The sequence below is a fragment of the Rhea americana genome, unplaced genomic scaffold, assembly GCF_003343005.1.
Source record: "Rhea americana isolate MKP2758 unplaced genomic scaffold, rheAme1 scaffold_9, whole genome shotgun sequence".
In the NCBI taxonomy this organism is placed as follows: domain Eukaryota; kingdom Metazoa; phylum Chordata; class Aves; order Rheiformes; family Rheidae; genus Rhea; species Rhea americana.
The window spans coordinates 8,115,936-8,135,304 of NW_028187088.1; the positions used below are offsets into that span (position 1 = coordinate 8,115,936).

The 19,369-nt window shown below is 45.5% G+C and overlaps 1 protein-coding gene across 6 annotated transcripts; it reads right to left on the reverse strand.

Moving 5' to 3' along the window:
• Positions 1–210: 210 nt before the first annotated feature.
• Positions 211–18,905, reverse strand: SINHCAF (SIN3-HDAC complex associated factor). 6 transcript variants are annotated; one of them, XM_085323981.1, is made up of 6 exons: positions 18,887–18,905; positions 8,123–8,270; positions 6,156–6,255; positions 5,061–5,187; positions 3,347–3,497; positions 211–2,510 (listed from the first exon to the last, which is right to left on the reverse strand). In XM_085323981.1, the coding sequence occupies exons 2-6, from the start codon at positions 8,248–8,250 to the stop codon at positions 2,348–2,350; spliced, it is 669 nt and encodes a 222-aa protein (XP_085180107.1). In that variant the 5' UTR covers positions 8,251–8,270; positions 18,887–18,905; the 3' UTR covers positions 211–2,347. The 6 variants fall into 6 exon arrangements, with proteins under 6 accessions (XP_085180107.1, XP_085180109.1, XP_085180105.1 ...); XM_085323983.1 differs by lacking the exon at positions 18,887–18,905 and adding an exon at positions 18,399–18,412; XM_085323979.1 differs by lacking the exon at positions 18,887–18,905 and adding an exon at positions 18,189–18,295.
• Positions 18,906–19,369: the final 464 nt, after the last annotated feature.

Below are 19,369 nucleotides of genomic sequence, written 5' to 3' on the forward strand. Positions count from 1 at the left end.
ACAGCTATCTATGACAGTAAAAATAACCTTCCCTTGCTCTGCTCCTCTTTCAAATTAAGTAAGAAATCACTTGTTTCAAAGAATATAGTCACCTTTCTTCACATAAGAGTCTTTAAGTCTTTTTTCAAATAGAAACATGGACTGCCTGGGCTGGTTCAAACATGGAGTCTAATTAATGCAATAGAATTGAAATCAACAGAGGAGAAAGTGTTTATTTTCTAAATAAGTCTAAATTTATTCCTTATCCTAGTAAAAAAAGTTTGGATTACAAGTGTCTGAACAGTATAAAAGTACAAAACAGGCTCCATAGATTTCTAATACATTAATACAAAGTGCATGACTACATACAGTTCATTTTGCATTACTACCAGGAATGGAAGAGGTGGGAGGGAGTAGGGGAAGCAGTTGGCGGTTGAAATCTAGCAATAAATAAATAAATACAGAAGAGATGATCCATATCAGAGCACATCCTACCACCAATACTGCAGCCTTAGGTGCACAGGATTATCAAGGCTGAAAACAAACTCGAATGGAAGGTGTCTGCAAAACAGCTAGGACTTATTCAAGCCCTTATTAGACATGACCAACCTAGTTAAGCAGTTACACAAGCAAGTATCCATTTATTTGGTTGCAGATGAAAGCATAGTATGTAGCTTTTATTCTCCCTTCAGAATCCCAGAGAGTTTAGCAAAAGCAAAACAACAGCAATGAAAGCTGTAAGGCTGTGGTAAATCAAAGCTCCATTTGCCAGGATGTTTTCTTCAGAGGCTGGGTTTCCCAATAGAAGGAAAAAGAGCTTTGAGGGTGGAGGCTCCTCTTAAACCTGCATCTTTCCCTACCCATATTTTCATTTGCTAACCAGTCCCATTTCAGGAAGTGAGATTACATAGAAATCCAGTCCTAAGCCCTACCCACCAAAATATTACGCTGACAACTCACACAAAAAAGCTTGTAGCAGTCCATTGCAGAATATCCCAAAAAACTAATAATAAAAAAATTCCCCCCCCCAAAAAAAAACAGAAAACAAACAAAAAGCAGAATTCAAGGTACACAAATTAAACCTTCATAAAAGGAACATGAAGAACTTGGGAGCTAAAACTGCAGCACACTCTTCCAGGAAGCTGCTTTCACCCTAAAGGCAAAGTAGAGTATGAAGGAGTGTCACAATGGTTTGCACACAAGTTTGACTGGGAATGTGTATGAAATACTATCTTTTGATCTCATATGCAAACAGAGCTGCCTCTATTCAGTACAGCACCATTCTTCAATAATTTTACTAGACTTACTGCAAATTATGATCTGCTGGATGTTTAGAAGAAACACAGAAACAGTGTAGGGGAATGGTTCCAAACAGAAATCTTGAATCCAGACCCCCAAGGTAGGACTGGATTATGTCCCCAGACCAGAACCTGCCTTGTTTAGCCAGGGGTTTGGCTCTGTCAGGTTCAAAGCCAACAAGAAGTCTGTTTTATGGTCACATTTCAGCTGCATTGGGCCAATAAATACCACTCACTCAAATTTGGCCCTCATCTATACCTAACTTGGGCTAACTTGGTCGTTGCCTTGGTCCACCTCTAATCACTAGAGTTACTACAGGAGGTCTAGGATGTCTGCTGCTGGGCAAAAAGAAAGTAGCCTCTCGTGTCATGTTCAATTCTTAGGTGCATCTTCCACCTTAGCTAAGGAGGTGAGCTCTGCTGCCCCTTCTTCAAAACATTTTTACATTGGGGGCTTTATCAGATAACTATTACTTAGAGATGTCTACAGTTACCAGTCAGTGTCATGTAGGAGGGATGCAATCTTTGTCTTTCTTACAATGTCAGTAGTATAGGGTGAGATCTCCACACCTTTAAAAATATATATATTTATATAGCTAGAGAGGTGACTTATAACATTTCTATGTATTAATTCATCTCATTGACTCATACATGTCTAAATGAAATGTCTTCTTGGGGATTTAAGGAAGGTTACCAACAAACTTAAAATGCCTGACAACCACTGCTTCTTTCAATACAGAAAGATGAACTACATATACTTTAATATACAAAACCCCACCCCCAAGTTCATTTGTGAAGAAAGTGGAAGGGGGAAAAATATTAGAGGGACAACCYTGCAGCAGCATTCAGCTTTGCTAAGTGTTCCATAGCATCTTAAATATTATATACAGTCTTTCTGAAAGGATACAAACTGGCTTCAGAGTTTGTGGAATTGTAGCAGTAAAACCCAAAAGTTCCAGGGAATAGTCTTTTGGCAGCATAGCAGGTGTCCAAAGTGAATAGAATCACTTTCTAGTATTTTTCCAGAGAATAAAAGGATCTGTATAACCTTCTGCAGCTATCCAAGGAAGTCACCACTCCTCTTGGGTAGAGATTGATGGAGACTGTGATCCCTCTTGTTCTGGCTTCTCAGTGGCAGACTTTTTATTGCTACAGCAAGGTTTGAAGAGATGAGTGTCTATGAGGACTTCCCCAAAACGCCCTTTGTAAATAATTCCACAGCAAACCTTTTGCCTGGAGAAAACAGTGGGGAGAGGGTAAGGCAGGTGAGATAGAGGTTTGTGTGTTTAAAATAAACAGAAGTCACAGAAATGCAAAAAAATCAGTAGGACTGATACATTACTTTTCTCAATCTCCAACACTGTTGACTAGGATGGGGTGGAGGGGAAAGGCTGCTCAGAAAGAGAAAACAAGTCTAAATCCACAACATTACCTTGAAAAAAAAAAAATCTATGCCTATGCAAAACTTCCCATTTCTCTTCCGAAAGGTTTCATATACACAACTATCTGAGCAGAACACTTGCAAAAACTGTTTGAGAAGAGGCAAAGCCACAACAATTTCAATACAGCGTTGGCTAAACAAGGGATAACTGTGTCACAAGGTGTAATAAAAGATAACAAACCGACCAGCTCAGAAAATCCTGTGGTTTTCCTCCCACTTTCTTTTATGACTGCCATCACAGATCAACCAAATCAAATGTTATGTTTTTCTGCCAAGCTGAGGGCACCTATGTATTTGATAACACATCACATCTACAAACAGTGGTAGTTTCAAATAGTTTCAAGACAAAGATAATGACAATCAGRAACATTATTGGCTATTCCCAAAATGTAAACAAATTTTATCCAGCAAGTTTATAAGCATTTAGGGAACAGAAGGGAGACTGTCTTAAGTACATGGCACTTCTTCCCAAAGATAGACCTTCATGTTTAATACTCAGTGGCTTAAATGCCATCCTTAACACAAATTAAGTTCAACAGCATCTTGCAAATTTCCAATAAAGTAAAATCCAGCACCGTGCAAATGAGGTATTTTGCTGGTTGTGCAGAACACAGGCACTGCTTTTTACCTTTTCCAATACGTGAGATCTAAAAAGGAGAAAACTGGTGTTCTGCTGGACCCAGCACTCATCTCTGTGTCAGAGCCATCATCAGACTGGTTACTGTAACAGGGAGACTGAGCTGGGGAGGCACTTGAGGTGGTACTGTGGGCATCAGAATCTGTAGGGAGGGAGGCACAAATGCAGGAATCAAGACATGCATCTAACTAGTCAGTCATTCTCCTCCTCACCCACAGGTCACATTTAGATTAAGACAGGAGAGAAAAGCTTGGGGGAAGGGAGAGCATGGAGTAACACCACCACCCTTTATCTTCCCCTGCCAATTTCAAGAGATCCTTAAGAGAACACATGCTGGCAGCAAAGCAGGTGTCCAGAGTGAAGAGAGTCACTTTCTAGCAGAGAAGTCTACTAGAGCTGGAGGGGTGTCCTCATACCCAAAGGACTGAAAAGTAGATCAGATTCAGGCTTCACTTCCCAGCTCTCAAATGCAGCCTGTGCAGGTCACACACTGGACAAAATCCTAGTCCCTCTCTGGGAATCACAGTAATATTCTTGCAGATGATCCTGACCTATGCTTCAGACCCACTAATTCCTCCATCACCCCCAAGTCTTCCCTTATCCATCCCATTAACATCTTCCAAAGCTCTTTAATTAGTGATTAATGCAGTGCATGATGAATTAGTTTTTGCTGTATCAAGACTGTGAACTACAAACTCAGTGCAGATGKGCACCTAAACAGAGAGACTACTGGCTTACATTTTAGTTCTCTAACACCAAAGGTAACACAATTAAGGATCAATTGCAACATGTTGGATGAAGAGATATAAATATCCTGACTCCTGAAGAGTTTGTAAGTTTTCTTAGGTGAGTTATTTCTGTTCAGTACAATAAATGCTTTTTAACAATAAAAAAATCCCTTAGTTTTGTAGGATCTGTTTCACACACATTTCATTCAGGTCAGGTAGGATAACTGAAACAGAGGACTAAGACAGCAACAGTTAAGAGGCTGGAAGGTGTGCTGTAGATGAAAAGAGCTAAACTGCTGACATACATTTACAGCATGACTGGTAGATGGCTTTGTTGGGAAGCTATGAATCCAAATCTATTTGAAGAGTGTAAGTGGAAAGAAATCAACACTGGCAAAGGAAGGTGTAAGGAAACTGCTACAGAGGAAACATGGTAAGAATTTAAAGAGAAAAAATAAACAAGGCTAAATAGAAAGCCTAGACTGAAATCGAATCTAATTGAAAATTAGATTGAAAACCTATATGGAAGACAGACTGGCAGTGGCATCAGTACAACAGTCTTCCTTGAGAAAAAACAGCTGAAAACCCCTTGTGCMTTAGTGAGACCAGGGGAGAACTATTCCATCTCTAATTGCAATGAGGATTTTGCCCAAGTGCTTTCCAGAAACAGGTTGCTTAAGCATGGGACACACGCTACAATTGCCTGTTCTCGCAAGCCAGGCCCCCCAGTCCCACCTCCATAACCTTTCCTTGCCACTTCCCTACCCAACACAACCCCATCCTGCTTCTCAGGCTCTTCCTCTTCATTCCACCACCCCCTCCCAAAGCAGACAGGGAATGAAATGTTACAAAAAGAGAAGGTCTAAATGTATGAGAACACAATTGAATCTAGACAATAATTCAACTTGGCCGGTCAACAATAAGCTGTTTTAGGGGAGGCAAAAGTTTATTGCCAAAATCTCTTTGAATCAACTTACTATGCCGCTTGAATTCCTTTTGCAGTTTGCTGATTTGATTGCTCTTTATTCTACTTCCAGAGAGAGTTTTCATTTTCTTTGGTTTCAGTGTTGTTTTAAGACTGGGTCCAGCTCTGGCATCTACCACCTAGAACATAGAAAATCTGTACCTAAAACTTCTGCATCATGCTCAGATATTGCACTAATCAAAGAACCTGAACTGATTTAGCTGAAGGTGTTCAGGACTGGATTAGTTAAACCAAGGCCCTTCTGTACGTTGACAAAGTTTTATTTAAATGTGGTTTATAAGAGGCAGAGTCTACAGGAAGAGTCCACAGGAAAGAAAAGAAATATAGTTTAAAAAGCACATTCAGTTAAACTTTTGCCTTCTTCCTATTTCAACAGGCTCCGTTTAGCAACTATTGTTTATCTGAATCTGTGCTGGCTCAGAAGTATCTACCAAGCATTTGCCCTGGAGTTTTGTTTCTTAAAATCAATTGCACTTTTGAAAAATGCTAGTGCTAGCAATGACCGTAGCTCTGGCTCCTCTGTTACCATCAAGGCCTCCTGAGAAAAGATTGTAACATATACAAAGAATCTAGATCATCTTCCCAGCCTCAGGCCCAGAATGAATTAGGTATATCAAAGCAGAATATGAGTGGGAATGGCTGTAAGTTATTAGTCATTTTAATTATCTGACCAAGCCAAATTGATTCATATGTTGCTTGAGCAAGTCAGCTTGCTTGTTCAAGCTATTAAAAAAAGGAGAAAGAAAAGGGAGGASGATGACCAATTTCTGGACAAAGGCCAAATCTGGATTGTTTGAGTATCATAAGAGACTTCTGGATCAAGTTATGAGCTTGTGAAAACAAAGAATTACAAGGTAAGTTAGTCCATGATTCCATCCAAGGCTTGCACAATTGCAAGTTGCACATAAACCAGCAAGCAAGAGCTATGTAACAGGAAATATTCCAGGCAGATTTTAGGGATGCTGTGTGTGTGTCATGGGGGGAAATAGCAAACCCCAAAACCATCCTAGTGCTTCCCTTTCTAGCAGGATGAGAGAAAACAAATTACTTCAGGGATAGGGGAAAAACAGAATAACAACCAACTAACATGATTCCAGTTTTTTTTTGATCCTGCTGGCAGTTTTTTCCATCTTTTCACCAAAAGGACGCAGGCATTGCAGATATCTCCTGAGCGGGCCTCATGCAGCCTGGCCAAAAAACAACAAAAAAAAATCATTTGTTAACATTCAGTTCTTTAACAGAGCAAGAAGCAAGAAAATTGGAGAGGGGAGCCCAAGTCCTGTTTTTCAGACAGAACAATTTGGGGGGGGGGTGCTCAAAAAGTGCCATCTAAAACAGGGGTTTTCACTTTCAGAAAACACCCTTTTATACTGAAATAAAGCATCAAGAGTGCCTCCAAAAGGACACTAAAAAACAGTTCCATMTCCTCCAGTTCTCCCCACCCCCAAACTATAGTTCCAGGGGGTTGGTTGGTTTGACTGAGAAGGAGGAATGATCATATTCCTTGAAKGCACATTTGAGAACAAACCTTGGAGAGCTGACAAAAGCTTATTCAGCTCTTAACTTTCTCAGAGTTTCAAGGATGAGTAACAAATACCACCTATCACACTCCTGCATACGCGTAGGATAAAGGTTCAAAAATTGGAACAGCAGCAGTACTTGCTCCCTTCTAACAAGCTTTCTTCAGAACCAATCCCTATGGCTAAACCACTTTACAAGATACAGACATGGGATACATCATGGAATTTTTCAGCCATTTAAATGGGAGGACTTTGAAGCATTTATAGAGGAATGGGACAGGCTCAGATAAGCCAGTGTTTGCTCAGTGTTAAGACTGCATTTTTACCTTGGCAAACATTTCAGAAAGCGCAAAATCAAAAGCCCTGRTATACTGCAAGCTTCTTTACTGTAGTTTATATAAAAATGCAATRGGCCTTTACAGTCTTTCCACTGCCAAGGATAGCAGCCAAGAAACATGCAAGGGAAAGTCCTCAGCACCAAATTTATGTACATAAAGTCCCATGGTTAATAAATACAAAGGACTATAAAGCTATATACGAAATAAGTGTTTCTAGATAAAGGGGGAGAGAAAGAAATAAGGAAGAGATTTACAAATGCTGCAGAGTCTTACATATATGCAATTCAGCACTTGAGTCAGCAGCAGTACCTATACGCATATATATATTTTTAGTATGATACACCTAACTTCCGAATGGGACAAAGATTGTCACAAGAGTTACTCCAACAAGACTAGGAAGAAAGAGCAGCAGAAAACTGACGGTTTTGACATATTTCCAGGGAAAATACTTGAATGGAAAACTACAGCATGAACAGGAGAAATTACTACCTCAGCCAAATTTCAAAAATAAACAATAGTAAAAAAAAATAAGCTGTCACACAGGAATTTGCTTTCTTGAAAATTTGATGACAAATTTAGACATAGCTTCGAAACTACTTTCTAAAAGCTCTGAAAAGTTAAAAGGTCATAGAAGCTGGTACAAATTCATCAAAATTATACAGATATTCAGGTAACATTATTTGCAACATTACCTAACTGGAAAGCTTCTAACTTGGCACTCGCTTTCCATCACAATGTCTTTGCAATTGAAAAATAATATATTGATATCTCCTATTTAAACAAAATACTAAATACCTGAAATACCTGAAAATAACAGTTGTGCAAGAAATCTGCTGGAATTGCTAAGTAAAACCCACTGAGATTTGTCCAACATTGAGTCTACAGAGCTACAGAAAACCTCCATGGTTCTGTACTGTCTTGTATTTTGTGCAGGGGTTTACASCTCTAAGGAACAAATGCAACAATACACAGGCAACCACATGGTATCCAATGCAGCAGCGGAGTGCCTAGTCCCTCCTCGCCTGGCCTGCAGCAGGAGTTAGAGGAAACCAAAACTAGCCCCTCTCGCTTCCTCCCAAGCCAGTCTGATCTTCTCAGTCTCTCACTCTGAGAAAAACAGGCAAGCGTGTCAGGTTCAAAGTTTAGAGGTGGATAGCATGACTGACCACAGCATGATCTAAAAAGGATAGTCTTACCCAAAACAATTCTGGAAATCCTTCTCGTAACGCTTACTGTCAGTGAAACGAGAACTGGAAGACTTTGCTCTGCAAATACAGCAGCCCTCTATACTCCGGTACATCTTCGGTTTGTGAAAGCCAAACATCTTTTCCTCCCTGCTGTAGCCTGCGAAAACAAACAGGAATTGGTGTTACTTATCACTTCCAGATACTGAAAGGAAAACCTGTGCAATTCACTAGGCATTCCAAAATTAGATTATAATTCAGGATTGGAAACTGCTACATTAGGACTTAGCTCTACCTTGCCCCACCTCAGAAGAGCAGGTGCACCTAAAATACTACTGCTTGTTTAAAATGAACAGCAACAACAGAACAGTTGAAATATTAGGCAACAACCAGCATAACTCATGACAAGGTCATTTACTGCACAGTCCTACTCTAAGGGTACATCTACAACAGCGCAATCCAGAGGTACAAACACAGCTGACTCGGCTAATGAAAGTCATACCTGCGGTAAAGCATGAGGCAGGACCAGCTGTGGGAACCTGCCGAGCCCCTGGGTAAGCAGTTGGCAGCTGAACCCTAGGTCACTGGAACTACGCTGTCATCATCACCAACTGTTTGTTGGAAACGTCCCTGCCAAACCCGGCTGAAAGCAAGCAGGAGCTGTTTCAAACGAGCTGCAGCCATACCTCTAGGCTGTAGGGCAGACATACCTGAAGAGCTGCTCTGAAAGTGGCAGGGTGGAGCTCCACCGAGCTCTCGGTGCCTAGTCTGCAGTGCGGGACCCAGGAGCACTTCTCGTCTCCCCAGTCTGGGTGAGCATCCCAGCCACATCCCAGCTCCGTGTCAGCACAGGCTCAGTTCTCACCCTCCTGCCTTCCCCAGGGAAGGAAACCCAGCTACGTGCGCTAGAAAAGGGCTCAGGGAGCAGAAGGCTTGGGCGCAGCACAGCACAYGCCTACCGCGCACAGCCCTGCCATTGGCACCGTCTGGCCAATGACACCAGATCAGAAGACGCTCCGTTTACAAACAAGTTGTTTATCCTTAACCACCAGCTCTGCAAACTCAGCGTGGGCTAGACCTGTGCTCTTAGAGGTTTGCCTCTCCTCCTCCTCCCAGAGCACTTCCAAAGYGAGCAAAGCTGGTGCTTTCCTGGCTCTGGGCCTGGACACAAGACAAGTTTTTACAGGCCACACACAACTTTTAACTTTTATGTCATAACAGACACCGGGGCTGTTCCAAAAAGGCTTCTCCTAAGCAGATAATGTTGCAAGGTTTATTAAACAACCCACTGCAGGGAACAAACAGCCACCTCTGCTGCTTACAATCAGTGTCAGCATGTAGCTCCATGAAAACAGGTTTTCACCTCTGAGAAATTTTGCTTGTAAAAACTAGCAGACAGAGCCATGCAAGTAGCATAAGATTTTCCCCCTTCCCTTAACTAAAAGGGCCAACTCATTCTTGGAGAAACYGTCCAAAAAAAACCCAAACCTACTTATCTCCACAAAAACCTATCAAAAGATTCAGTAGCTCAGGCAGGACTTTCAGAAGGGCAGCATCTCCATCACTTGTGGGCAAGTCTGAGGAGAGGGAACTTTTTCACCTCTCAGTCCAAGGGACTGCCAAGGGATTTTGGGTCACCAGTGAAGGTATGAGGCATGCAGGTCTTGTCTCCAAATATTCACCAGCAGGAAGACAAAGTTCTAATTTCCACCAGATGGACAGAGGAAGTTTAACTTGAAATGTTCAATATGTAACACTAAGCGTTGTCACATCTTTGCAAAGGTAAAATGTTTTGGAACGTAAGTTGAGGTGAGATTGAAAATGTTTCCACAAAACAGCCATATCCAGCACCTTTGCTTACTAATAGAGATTTCACAAGGGGGGGAAGGTGTTATATGTTTCTGTAGGACCAAAGCAAGAACTAACGTACTGCCTCTGCTTAGTCATAGTCCTCCACACAAAGCTGTAAACACTCCCAGTATCAACCCTTCCCCCACCAAAGGGGAACATCAGAACAAGGCAGCGCTACAAAGCAAAAGCACAAGGCGCCCAGGCTCCTAAGAAAAACATTGAAAGTCTTGCATAATATTGTTGATCAGTACTCTTGACCAAAATCCATCAAGGAACCCTTATCCAGCTGAAAATGCACATACGTATTTCAGTCTAGTATTCTGCAGTGCAAGACCACCTGGTGCCCACTGGGGTTGTCTCTCCTTGCAATTACACAAACACGTAAAAAGACACATATCTACCCTCGAGAAAGCTTGCCTTACTCAAGACTCCTTGCTCAGCCCACTGAGCACAAGGAACCCGCAAAAGCTCAACACTAAAGAGACTCTCCAGGCTTCAGCAAAAAACAGAGGAAATAAATCCTTCCTTCTCTCCTGTCCCAACCCAAGTTACTGCATGGCTGTTTGACACAGGTTTGAAGCATTACATCCCTTTCTTCCTCACACACCACTTGCAGCGTAAGCAGCTCACCTAGGGCTGGGCTCTCCCAAAGACGACTTGTGCACACACACAGCAAAGTCTCCCCAGATACTGTCAGCTTTTTACAAGGCTCATCACCCCCCACCACAACCACTAGCACAGCACAGGCCTGAAGGCCAGGAGCAGCTGTAGCAAAAAAAAAAGTCTGACTAGTGACCTGCTGAATAGACTTTTAGAGAGACTGTCGGACTCAAAACTACTCTCTACTGCTTGACCATATTTTCAGAGGYACTTAACCAAAGAACCTGACTGCACAGCCAAATCTAGTTCATAGCTCTGGACTGTCAAGCTATAGTAAATGAAGTGTCAAGGCTGACATGTAGAGTACGTATTTTCCTTCTCAGCATCCAGTATGTCTCTTTGAAAGAGACAGTCTATTGAGAGTATTGCATTTAACAAGCCTTTGGAGATTCAATAGCACATTCTCCTGGGAATTTACAACTACCAAACAATTATTTTAAATTTTATTTATGATTACCCAATGTTAAGTCTGTGGCCTGGTGCTTTTCTTAGGGGAAAAAAAAAGAAGGACTAACTAGGTTCATCAGTAAGACAAACCTTAAGCAGCAAKAACAGTTTGATTTACTAGTTTGATTTACTAGTTCTAGTTCCTCTCAGAAATTTGGATGCTAATGAGATGATCTATCATCAGCTGGTATTTGTACCATAGGAGAACAAGATGCACATTTTACAGTTCGTGCTTCCAAAAGGCCTGGCATCAGACACGTATATTCTGAAAATATTTTGTCTTGCATCATTGCTGCCATTCTCACAGGAGCAGCCTTTCAACACAGTCTTTCAATAGAAGGGAAACTAGTGCCATCTGTTTCCCACTTGATGAATGGTCAGCAGCGGTATTACCATATATCATTCCTGAATGAGGAAGAACTAGTAGCAAAACCACAAGTAAAACACATTTCTGACAACTGCACCAAAYTGTAGCTATAAATGGAAGGCGTCAGTCCAGTTACACATTTAATCCTAAACAGTTGTCATTTATCCATTATATACTAAGTATTCTGTCAGCTGGAAAGCTTAATAGTCAATAGAGACTGCATTTGAGTCTATAAGGACTTACCAGCACTGCTAAACTCAAAGCAGTCTGTCTCAGCTTCCATTCTAAACTGTAATTATGTGTCTAATGTCAATGTTGCTGTTGACACTACATTTCTATAGACTTAAGTGTACTTAAAAATGGCATATGACTGGGCCCTTTGAAAGGCTTAACTCGAAAGTTTTGCAACTTCAGTCTCAAATTAGAAATAGGGAGCTAAATTGCCAGCTACTGTAATGCAGTATAGTGTCTCTACAGTGCCTAGATCTAGGCATTATAAGTCTAACTTTGTGCAACTTGGGACGCATAAAAAAAGGTGACAGGTAGGAATGTAACTCCACAGAAGTTAAAGCATTACAACGAATTTTTGCCAGATTTAAACTTGTTACTTGAATATAAGTAGTCTTTTAAATGAGCAGCTGCACAGAAGTGAAAGGAATCACTCACCAGCAAGACTYAGAAGCATATTTGCCATTCTGCAGGATTTGAGTGACTATGTTGAAGAACTTCCAAGTCAGGGAGAAGATGAGTTATCATCCCTAGTCTAAGAAGTGCAGAAGAAGAAACTGCTATTTCCTCAAGTCCTGCTTTAAAGAATTRCTTTAGCAACCTGAATGGACTCCGAAACCCAGAAAAGAATGCAGACAACTTTTTTCTATCCCTCTACCCTCTCACCTTTGGAAAAGCAGCATCAGAAGTGCCCTTAAAAAGAAGAAACTCCTCTTAAAATGAAGAAACCACCACCCCCCCCACACACACCACACATTTTGAGTCAAGCAGAGAGCAGTGAACTAGTAGCAGAAGGGAAAAAGTCCTCCTCATGCATTTGTGAAAGGCTGGTGTGCAAAGCAGTATGCATCACATGTGTGACTTGTTCAGTGCTTTGGTTACCTGTCAGGACCAGAACTTGGAACTCAGCTCTGTTTGCAAAATTTAATTTGACAATCTAAAGCAAAAAAAGGTATTGCTTCAAATGCTCATTAGATTTTCAGGTTAGGGAAGAACTTCTGACCTCTCTAGATTTTTAAAATAAAGGAAGCTGAGCTGCTTCCATTTGCCTTTCCAGATTCCTTCTGCATTCTTTCTGATCACCTAAAAAGAATGAAAAACTTTTATAATAGAAAGAAAGGAATTCCTAGAAAACATGCACACTTCCCTTCGTAACAAAATCATCAAGCCATTCAAAAGCAACATGCTCACCTGTTTCTTGTGACACAAACTCCCTAGGGTTACAGGACAGCAGTGGGATGGCAATCCATCAACTTAACATCTCCCTCACTACCCACATCCTCCTTCTGATCCTGGATCACCTGCACTTTGTACGACCCAAGACATCCAGTAAATCGCCAGAGAGCGACAACCCCTGCAATTAATTTGATTCCTCCTTCTCAGTACAAAACAGCCTTGGCACAGCTTCTCTGAAGCAGAGTTACAACAAACAAAGATCTTGCCTACATACATTGATGCAGTTGGTTCTTGTCAGCCAGATCTCACAATATCGATCTCTATGTTTCATTGGAATTAAAACAATCATAAGTGTTGCATTTTTTTTTTTGAGGAATCAAAAGCCTTGAAATACAGATAGATGAGCTACGACTTCTACATCTGCAAGTGCATACACCCAGACACATGCATATACAAGAGAAAAAAATGCTTCCAGAGCTGTCTAGGGTGCCAGGAGTTGAGCTGTCTAGCTAATAAATTCTTGGGCCTGTCCCCCTGCTGAAGTGATCTGCAATACAACCGTACATCAGCAAAGGAGCTAACCTGTATCAAAGGCTCAGCATAAACACACTCCGAGTTTACATGGCCCACAAAGCAGCTTAGGAATAGGAGCTCAGAAAACCCTATCTTAACATGTCCAAAGCCAGAATGCTTCAAGAAAAAAAAAAAACAGATCAAACTAATTGGTGTTGTCTATAAATCTAACCTGAACCTTCACAAAAATAATTTACATTAACATCTCTCCTTATAGCTCAAAACATACAGACTGATTTCTGACAACCATAAAGCTAGAATTCTGCATGTACTGTATTTTTCTGGTCCCTTATATCCTCATATTTTTCCCCTCAGCTTCCCTTCCTCTCTCCACCCAAAACAACTGCATTTGGAGGAAAGCTGTATTTGGCCACTAGTACAGTCCAGGCACATCAGAATGAAATAGCATCCCATGGAGTTTTCACTTGACAAGCTGAGCTAGGTCACATTAGATCTTCAGGAATCTTTCCTCTGCCAAAATAAGTAAGCTAACCCTTTTACTGCTAGCCTTCTGCAGCTACTGCTGTGTGCTCTGTGCTGCGATGAAAACTTGGCAAACCAAACGTGACCAGCAGCAGCTACAAGACTGTGTACCAGAAATCAAAGCTGACATTTCTTTCCCATGCCTGAGCTCCCACAGCACTCTAGCTGAGCGTCAGGCTATCCCCACTGAAGTTTCCAAAAGCACTCTCAAGTTGCAAAGGAGCCTCCAGAGCCTATGACCTCCCATCTTCAGTGGGAAATAAGTACCTAACCCATTTAGGCAAAGTGAGAGGCTAAACAACCTGGGTTTTCCTGCACACTGCTGTGTGATTAGTACTCCTGAAGGGATAGGCCAAAGAATGAAAACAGTAATCAGTAAAATTTGCATAGGAAAAAAAATCCCAAACCTGTCCCACCTGCAGAAATCCCATCTTGAAGTCAGATTTTTTTTTTAAAAAAACTTACTGCATAACTAATACCACAAGCCTCCTGCTAACCAGGAGCCTGGCAAGGAAATGCAGGGATGCTCTTAAGTATGTGCTGGAGTTCAGCCTGCACTGCTTATCTGAGAGCAGTGACTGCAGCTGTTACAATGCTGTTTGTATCCACCTGCTGCTGAAAAGGCAACAAACATCTGAGGTCATTAGACACTGAAAAGCTCTTTTTAGAGGAGGATAAAATACCTGATAGGGGACAGCAAATGAGGAAGAGGATATATAACACTATACTTTGGTAAAATGACTGGAGTGACTAGATTATAAGGATACTGTAAACATGTCCTTTAAGTATTACCAGAGATTTCATTTGGACTTTGGACTGACTGAGCACACTCTGAAGAAATGCAAGAGCCCAAGTCATGAAATGGAGTCCTGCACCTCCATTCTGCTTATCTACCCAGTTTTCAGCCCTCCATTCCCACCCCAGCCTTGCTGGCTTCTTTCTTGTGTTAAAAARGCAAGTGCTAGAAGAGGTACAACTAACTTCTGCTTCTGACTTAAAGTAGGACTGTGCATGYGGTTCATCTCATTATGAAAAAGGTATTTATTAGCTGTCTAATACAGACAAGAAGTGTTAATAAGAATCAATGCAAAGCAGTTTGGTGACCCAGAAAGAGCTGTTCAGCAGGACTAAGACAACAAGCCAGCACAGTTTTAACATTTTTAACGTGTGAATTTATCAGCTTGTTTTCCTCTACTAAGCAGTAAAGGATGTTTTCTTTTAAAGGGAAGACTGCAAATGCAAGCAATTAGCTCTCCTTTGAGAATCTCCTACTGGCTGGGAGAGAAGCAAGAAGGATTTTCCCCCCAGAGGCTCTGGAAGTCAATCACACCTAATTTCTGGAGCAGCTGGATACTGCATGCCTGTAAATGTGTTTGAAAATCCCATGACTTGTTACTTACTGATTCACTACTACAGACCACAGAAGTAGGGAGGAGCAAAAGAGCTTGGTGTCCATTGAAGGGGCAGCAGAAAGACCCCTAGGTCACTGCTTGCCCCATGCTGYACAGAGTATGCAGTCTTCTCTGTTCATTTAAGAAAACTGTAAACTAAACAGTGAATCTGGCTGTGTGCACATGGAGAAGGGGGTTTCCACAGTGCATCCCTGCACTTGGTAGAAGCAGTCTCACCTTCAGAAGCAAGCACACAGGAGCAGCTGGGCTTGCTGAGCAACACTCAAACCTCCTGCTCTGCCTCACCTGAGGGTAAATGGACTTCAGCTGTCAACTTATCCCCTCCACCAGCACTGAATTAAAATCAAAAGGAAAAAAAAAAGGGAAAAACAGCACTACAGTCAGGATGCATTCACATATACTCTTGCAAATGCAGAGCTTCGGAAGTCCTGGACTCYGTTCAGGACACTGGGGCTTCTCCTCTCCCCACTCACACGGGCTTGGTGGCAGGGGCCTTGCCTTCAGCCCAGCAAAAAGGCATGCAGTATGTGTGCACAGGTTGAGGGACAGCTTCCTGCACCAACCACCTACAGAACTACCATGCTGGCAAACAGCTCGCTTTTTTTTTTTTTTTTTTAAAAAAAACTCATTTGTAATGATTATGGAGCAATTCGGTGCCCAGAGAGGGAGCTGACAGAGACAAGGCCAGCCCATCGCAGAATGCACTGGGGCTATTCCCGGCCTGGGCGAGCCACAGGGCAGCCGGGATCCAGCCCGGCGCCAACGCACAGCACGGTAAACAACGGGTTTCGCAGGTCCCTTTAAATCCCTCCAGCTACACATCCGGAGACGGGCGTAAAGAACAAATAAAAGCAGACGGCGACTTTTAATCTAGCGAAAGCGAGAGATTCGAGAGGAAGCGTTTCCCCGGCTGAAAACGGCAAGTAAGCCAACGACAGTAATTAGAAAGTAGTTAGTAATCGAAGATGCGCGGCGGAGCCAGCGGGGGAAGCGCGCTGCGCTGCCGGCGGCCGCTTTTCCGCCCGGCACCGCGTGGCGCGGAGGCAGCGCGGCGGCGGCGGCGCGCGCGCGGTCCCGGGGCCCCGCGCAAAGACCCCCCCCNGATTCGAGAGGAAGCGTTTCCCCGGCTGAAAACGGCAAGTAAGCCAACGACAGTAATTAGAAAGTAGTTAGTAATCGAAGATGCGCGGCGGAGCCCGCGGGGGAAGCGCGCTGCGCTGCGCTGCCGGCGGCCGCTTTTCCGCCCGGCACCGCGTGGCGCGGAGGCAGCGCGGCGGCGCGCGCGCGCGGTCCCGGGGCCCCGCGCAAAGACCCCCCCCCCGGACTCCGCGACCCACTTACTTTTCCGCCCCATCAGGTGGGCCGGGAGTTGCAGGAGCAGCCGAGCTGCGAAACGCGCAACTTCCACGAAGCCCCAGTAAATGAATATTGCTAAATAAATAAATAAAAATCTGAAAGCCCAAGTAAATAAATATTAATGCTTTTTTCAAAAAAAGGAGCAGAGCGAAGGGAAAGCCCCGGGGCGCGGACGTGCGCCCTGCCCCGCGGGGTGTGGTGGGGCTCCGTGCCGGCCGCATGGTCCCCGGTGCGCGGCCCCGGGCGCCCCCCGCCCGGCGCTGGTTCCTCATGGCTTTGCCCTGACGTAATTCAAACATGGCAACGGTCCCGCTGCAAAGGGCACAAGGGGCAGGTTTCCTTCCCCCCTTCCTCCTCCACCACCCCCTACCCCCAACCCCCGGCACCGCGCACCCCCGCGGCCGGGTCGCCGCCGCAGCCCCCCGGCCGGGCAGCGCGGACGGGGCTTTCCTCCCGGACGCACCAGCACGCCGCCTCCTCTTCCTCCATGCACGCAGCGTGCTACCTCGCAGCAGCGTGCGCGCATCCAAAGTTTCAACACCCTTTTGCAAAGTGCTTCCAAAGCTGCAGACAGCCTCTAAAACAGTTCCCCCGCCGCAGAGGGGGGGGTCCGTGCCCCCCCGTTCCGTCCCCCCCCGCGCCGGCGCGGCCGGGCGCACACGCGGAGCCGGCAGCACATGGGCGCCCTTTGTTTTCCCCCTCGCCGCGGCAGCGGGAGCCGCCGGGCGGCGAGCGCGCAAACCCCGCGGAAAATGCAACTTACTCTCCGCTGGTGTGCGGCACGGAGCGGGGGCAGAAGCTGCCGCGGGTCACCCGCGCGCGTCCGCGCCGCACGCAACCAGCCGGTAACTCGCACTCCCCCCGCCTCCCCCCTTTGCGGAGCGAATTAGGATTAGGCATATTCCTAATAACAGGAAAAAACACATATATGTTAAAAAAAAAAAAAAAAGCCGCTCTCTCTTCCCCCCTCCGCGGAAGGAGGCCACTGCGCGGAGCCCCCTCCGCTCCGCTGCGGGGCGGGCAGCAACTTGTGCGCTACAGGTGTGCGGGCGCTGCGCGGGGCCGCGCCGCACCTGCGCCGCCCCCGCACCCCGCGCAGCGTCCGCGGAGTTCAACTGCCTGCAACTCGGCTGCGCTYCCTCTCGGGGGGTTTAACGCTTCCACCTCACTTCGGAGCGCGTGTGCGTGCGYGCACGCTGCGAGGGGGGCAGAGTTGGCGAGACGGGTCTGCAACAACGCGGGAGGCGTTGCGCGAGCGGAGCGGCTGCTTTAAACTCCACCAGTTTAAAAAAAATAGAGGGGGGAAAAAAAGCTCGCCGCGCATCGAAGGCATGCGTGTCAAACGGCGAAAACACTTTACCGCCTGAAACAGTAGCAGAACTAAGGACAGCCTCCGGGATTAACTTGCATTGGAAACCAACCACCGACTGTTGCAAAGAGAAAGAAAAAAGAGAGAGAAATCCAAGCCAGAGCCCCCAGCGCTTCTTCTTGCCCGCACTTTCCTCCCCCCTCCGAGCTCACCCACCTCAGCTCCGCGTGCACCCGCCGGCGGACCGCGAGCGTGCCGTGCCGTGCCGTGCCCGCTTTGCGCAGCCGCCCCGTCGCGCCCCGCTGCCTGCATGCAACCGCCGAGCCCGCGTGCGCGCGCCCCCCTCCTCCCCGCCCCGCCGCGCCGCGCGCCGCTCTGCGCACGCGCCGTTCCCACGGCCCCCATTCTACTCAATCGAGCCCTTACACCCGCGCGCCCCATTGTCCTTTTAAGGGAGAAAGGCCGCGCGGGAAGCCGGGGAGGAGGGGGCGGTGCCCATTGTGACGACAGGCGATGACCTCACGCGAACAGCCCGGCCCCGCGCGCTGCTGCCGCCGGGTAGCGCGCGGCTCCGCGGCGGCGGCGGCTCCCGCGCGTCCCGCGCTGCCCCACGCGCGCGCGTGGCGCCGGCCCGGACACCTGCCCCCGCCCGCTGCGGGGGACGGGCCGCGGCGGCGGCGGCAGCGCGGGGGGGCTCGCGCCCTGCGTGCCTTTCTCCTGAAGCGTTTTGCAACCTGCAAAGAAACAAAACCAAAACAAAACCAAAACAAACCCCCACAGAAGTGGAAAGCAGGGCTGTCAGACCGCCGAGCGCTGCGCCGAGTATCCCCTTCCTCTTTTAAAACCCTGACGCTTTCGTCAGTAAACAAACCGCGCGGTTAATCACTCCTAGCCTCACGTTTTGCAAAACACACCTAGGTTTTTCCTCTCCCAGGCGCCCTTGACACCAGTGATAAAACGCAATGACTTCATTGGCCGAGGGTCACGTCTTCTGGGCTAAGGGGAGGGACGGTTTCTTTTTTTTCTCTCCTTTTTTTTTTCCCCTCCTCCTGTGTAGGACTGGTTTTAACGCGTTGTGAAAACGCGCGGYGTGGCTCATGCGATTTTCCGTGGTGTGTCAGAATGAGTGGTTTAAAAATTCACGCGGTCGCGGCCCTTTTGCTTGTAGTCCCTGTGCAATTTGGGAAGAGCTGCCTCACTGTGCGTCGGGTGAACTGTGTGGAAACAGTTCCTTCAAAGACCTGACTACGTCAGAAAGACCAATGTGATATATAAGGTAACGCTTAGGCAGTGATTACCTAGCACCATTACGGCGTATGACTGGAATAAAACCACAAGCTACTCCCTTTCGGGCTTACATTCAAACCGAGCCCTAACACTGACCGCTTTCTTTCTAG

Excerpts from the sequence above, each read along its gene's own strand:
- SINHCAF (XM_085323978.1), bottom strand. Across the intron at positions 3,498-5,060 it reads AAAGGAATTCAAGCGGCATA|ATTCTGATGCCCACAGTACC; the intron begins GTAAGTTGATTC and ends CCCTCCCTACAG. Across the intron at positions 2,511-3,346 it reads GATCTCACGTATTGGAAAAG|GCAAAAGGTTTGCTGTGGAA; the intron begins GTAAAAAGCAGT and ends TGTTTTCTCCAG.